The sequence below is a fragment of the Amphiura filiformis genome, chromosome 10, assembly GCF_039555335.1.
Source record: "Amphiura filiformis chromosome 10, Afil_fr2py, whole genome shotgun sequence".
NCBI lineage: Eukaryota > Metazoa > Echinodermata > Ophiuroidea > Amphilepidida > Amphiuridae > Amphiura > Amphiura filiformis.
This window is the reverse complement of record NC_092637.1, coordinates 21591190-21594893: the sequence shown is the minus strand read 5'-3', so window position 1 is coordinate 21594893 and position 3704 is coordinate 21591190. Positions and strand designations below refer to the sequence as shown.

At 36.4% G+C, this 3704-nt stretch overlaps 1 protein-coding gene across 1 annotated transcript; it reads right to left on the bottom strand.

The window, feature by feature from the left end:
- Positions 1–280: 280 nt before the first annotated feature.
- On the bottom strand, positions 281–3352 carry LOC140161737 (muscarinic acetylcholine receptor M1-like). The gene is made up of 2 exons (XM_072185035.1): positions 2078–3352; positions 281–415 (listed from the first exon to the last, which is right to left on the bottom strand). The coding sequence occupies exons 1-2, from the start codon at positions 3350–3352 to the stop codon at positions 281–283; spliced, it is 1410 nt and encodes a 469-aa protein (XP_072041136.1).
- Between the last annotated feature and the right edge of the window lie 352 nt (positions 3353–3704).

The following is a 3704-nucleotide window of genomic DNA, read 5'->3' as shown; positions in this document are numbered from 1 at the left end:
CAAGTTGTTTTTACGCATTTTAAAAACACTTGGCCCGATGACAAATGCCGCCGTGATTCTATACTAAGAGATACTCTACAGGTAGGGATCTGTCCTCACAACTAAAAGAAAAATAAGAGAGTATAGTCCCACCATAGAATAAAAGCATAGATATATCGAATATTCATACATTTATTTATGTCCAGTGCAATCTGCATTTTGACGAAATCCGTCTTGTATAATTGTGGTTTATGGGTTTCCGATGAGCCGATTGTAACTACTTACATCGATGTGTATATAATTATGGTCTCCGCCGAGCTCGTTGTAACCATTTACATTGCACGATTTCCAACATGGCTTGACGAACTGACACATTCCTAGCCGCGTAACACCATGGATTAGCTGCGCTGTTTAAACATGTCAAGAACAAACTCACCTGAAAAGACAGTAAACGGTAAATAATAATAATAATAATAATAATAATAATAATAATAATAATAATAATAATAATAATAATAATAATAATGATAATAATACAGCTCATTCGCTACAAATTTCTGTTGGCTTATGTAAAAAAAACCAAATTTTTGGGTATATTCTTGGCAACCATGTTTAAACACATCTAAAAGCATCACTGATTAAGAAAAAGGTGGTTGCCAGTTTTTCCATTAACATTAAGAGCCTCCATTTTGAATTACAAAATGGCCGCCAATTTTTAGAAAAAATTATCAATTAACCATAACTATTCATTCAAAATGTCATACATTATTTATTTTATTCTATCTTAACTCACATAAAAGGGCCAACGAATCATTGAAAACAGAATAAGAGCACTAGAAATACTTCTAATTAGCAAAAATCCAAGATGGCCGCCATATTTCAGGCTTTTTTTACGTAAAATGCCATAACTTTTGAACCAATGGACATAGGAAGATGTTTTTGATGACTAACCATATGTTTTGACATATGAGGATTCCAATAATAACAATGTATTTATGATTAGAATAATACCAATCCTTCAATTGCCACATTTTTGAACCAATCTGTATGATATTTGGTGTTCAACATCATTTTAAATATATTCGTAATGTGTGCAAAGAGTTTGGGTACCAAATGCGTTATAGTTGAGACAACCGTTTATCTAAATATTGCTGGTGAATGAAACTAAATAACAATCGTTACAACAGAGCGATCGAAGCTAACCAGTTAACTCTTTAGGCACTCTTCAATCTCTGATTGGAGAAATTCTTTGAGGATCAACCCGTTGTACGTAACACCCTGGTAGCCAGTATAAAGCAGCGGACTGAAGCATGCATTGATAAGACAGGCGTTGCAAAGTGCACCAGGCATTTATAATGGAGATAGAATCCTTAAGGTTGGTCTGAACCCTGGAATTATGAAAACTTTCGGGCCTCATAACTGCTAAATTATTAGTCTAAACAATATAAAAGTATACATTTTTAGAATGGAAATGACTTGATGAATTCATCTGTGAGGTCCAATTTGGGCCAAAATCCTCATTTTTGGAGAAAATCCCCCAAAACGGGTTTTTTGGCCCAAATTTTTTCGTGCAACGTAACAAAAAAATTGTTTGGCCAAAAAAAATTTTTTTTATTAATTTTTAAAAACTAGATAAAAATATATAGGGACCGTTTTTTCATTTTTTGAATTTTGACCAACTTCACCAAAAATATTTGAAATTTGGGCGAAAATCAGGCTTTTTTATGATTTTTTTGAAAATTTTGCATTTTTTGACCATTTTTGGTGCAAAATCATTGACAGTTTTCTTTGGTACGCCCATTTCCTTTTTAAAGGGATTTTTATTTCTAGCTACGCCACTGCCCTCTTCCCTATCACTAATGAAACAGCAATCGTTTTTAATAGTGCAAGCTGTGATAACTGACAACCGTGTACTAGTCTCGAATCGTCTGGCCACCACACATGGATATTTATATAGTAAATTACATGGAGATATTGATCAGTGGTAACCTTTTGACTAAGACTAGAAAATAGATATAATTAGACAGACAAACAGAACCAAAAAATATGTAAAGTACAAACGCACAAATACGCATACGCATATGCGTCTAAAACTTACTTCGTAAATGTACCATGGAAAGCATGTTGGACAAAAAGAAGCAATGACAACCATGACGGAATATGGTGTCCAGGTTATTAACATCACCACCACCAGCAGCGTCAAGGTGCGCGCAGCGCGTCTCTCACTCTCTTTCGTCTTTCTTTCCTTCTCATTTAACCGCTGTTGAATTCGTGCAGCAATGGTGCCACTGGTAGATGGAATATCACTAGAAACCAACGATACCTTCGAAGTCGATCTTAATTGACGTGCACTCTTCTTGGACTTTGCAACCAATTCGCTTAGTGGTAGGTCTTCCGTGCTGCTCGTGGCTGCATCTAAATCAGAGACGTGGTGGGCAATCTTCTGGCTGGTGACTGATTTCGGATTCGTACTACTCTGAGGAGTTGCATTTAGAGTCGCATTTTTCTGACGTCTTGCTCTGATGACACAATATGTTTTGATGTTGACTATAAGAAGCAGGATGAACGGTACCCAATAAAGGAAAGCAATTAAAATCCCAATCCAAATTTCGTTTGCTAATTGTGAAACACAAGTACCAGGAGGTAGATGTTCTAACTGGAGGCGCAAGTGAACCGCAATTGGCAACCAAAGTAGCAGCGGTAACCCGTACGCGATACTCATGAATTTCACAACCCTGCCAATGGTACGTCGCTCCAAATGCCATAACGGTCTAGCCAGTGAAACATATCGATCAATCGATAACATTACGACAGATTGATTCGATGCCTGGGTCATTACTATATCAATAAATCCAAAGAAGACACACATGTCTGCACTTAGAGGCAAATATCCCAAGAATAACTGACCACAGAATGAAGGCATGCTAACAATACTAACGCTAAAGTCAGCTACCGTGATACCGATCAAGAAATAGTTGAAGTAGGTGCGAAGGTTTGGTCGACACAAGAATGTTACCAAAACTAAACCGTTAATGAAGATTGTGAAGATAGTAAAAAAGATGAAAATGCAACCGATAACTAAGCGAATTAAATCAGAATCGGTTTCGTCAAAAATGTCCTCATCACCTTTTTTACTGTCATTATGAGTTGTATTGTCAAACCATAATGCTTCAGTGTCAGTGACAGTTTCGGTGACTGTGATAATGTCGAAGACAGTGGCAATTTCGGTGACAGAGAGGGTTTCGGTGACAGTGATAATATTAGTGACAGTTTCGTTATCAACCTCTGTTTCTGTATCACTGCTTGTGATGTGGTTTGTTGCATGAAAAAGCAAGAGTAAGAGAACAAATCGTCCACATTCCTGAAACCCCATCATTCTAATCACGAGTTTCCTTAACGAAGTCGTTCTTTTGGGTATCGATGTACCATAGGCTATGCCTTAACGTATTTTCATCATATTTCCATAAATTAGTAGATGTCATAAGTCATATACTTGGCTGATGATATGTCGTCTGCCGTCAACACCCGCGTGCGGAGGATTAACTAACTGTACAGGGTGGTTCAAAATAATTTTTACATTGTAATATGTCAAACATCTTGTAATAACTTACAAATCAAAATCGAATAATGTGAAACATCAACTTGAACTTCAACTGTAATTGTTTCAGGTTTCCTACACGCGATATACATTTTGATTTAGGTTTATTTAAGAAGAATTATGGCCT

What these genes read in the sequence shown, in the direction of transcription:
- LOC140161737 (XM_072185035.1), bottom strand. Translation starts at nt 3,352, where the DNA reads ATGGGGTTTCAGGAATGTGGACGATTTGTTCTCTTACTCTTGCTTTTT. An exon ending in TTCCATGGTACATTTACGAA is followed by an intron (nt 416 to 2,077) that starts GTAAGTTTTAGA and finishes CTGTCTTTTCAG; the next exon opens with GTGAGTTTGTTCTTGACATG.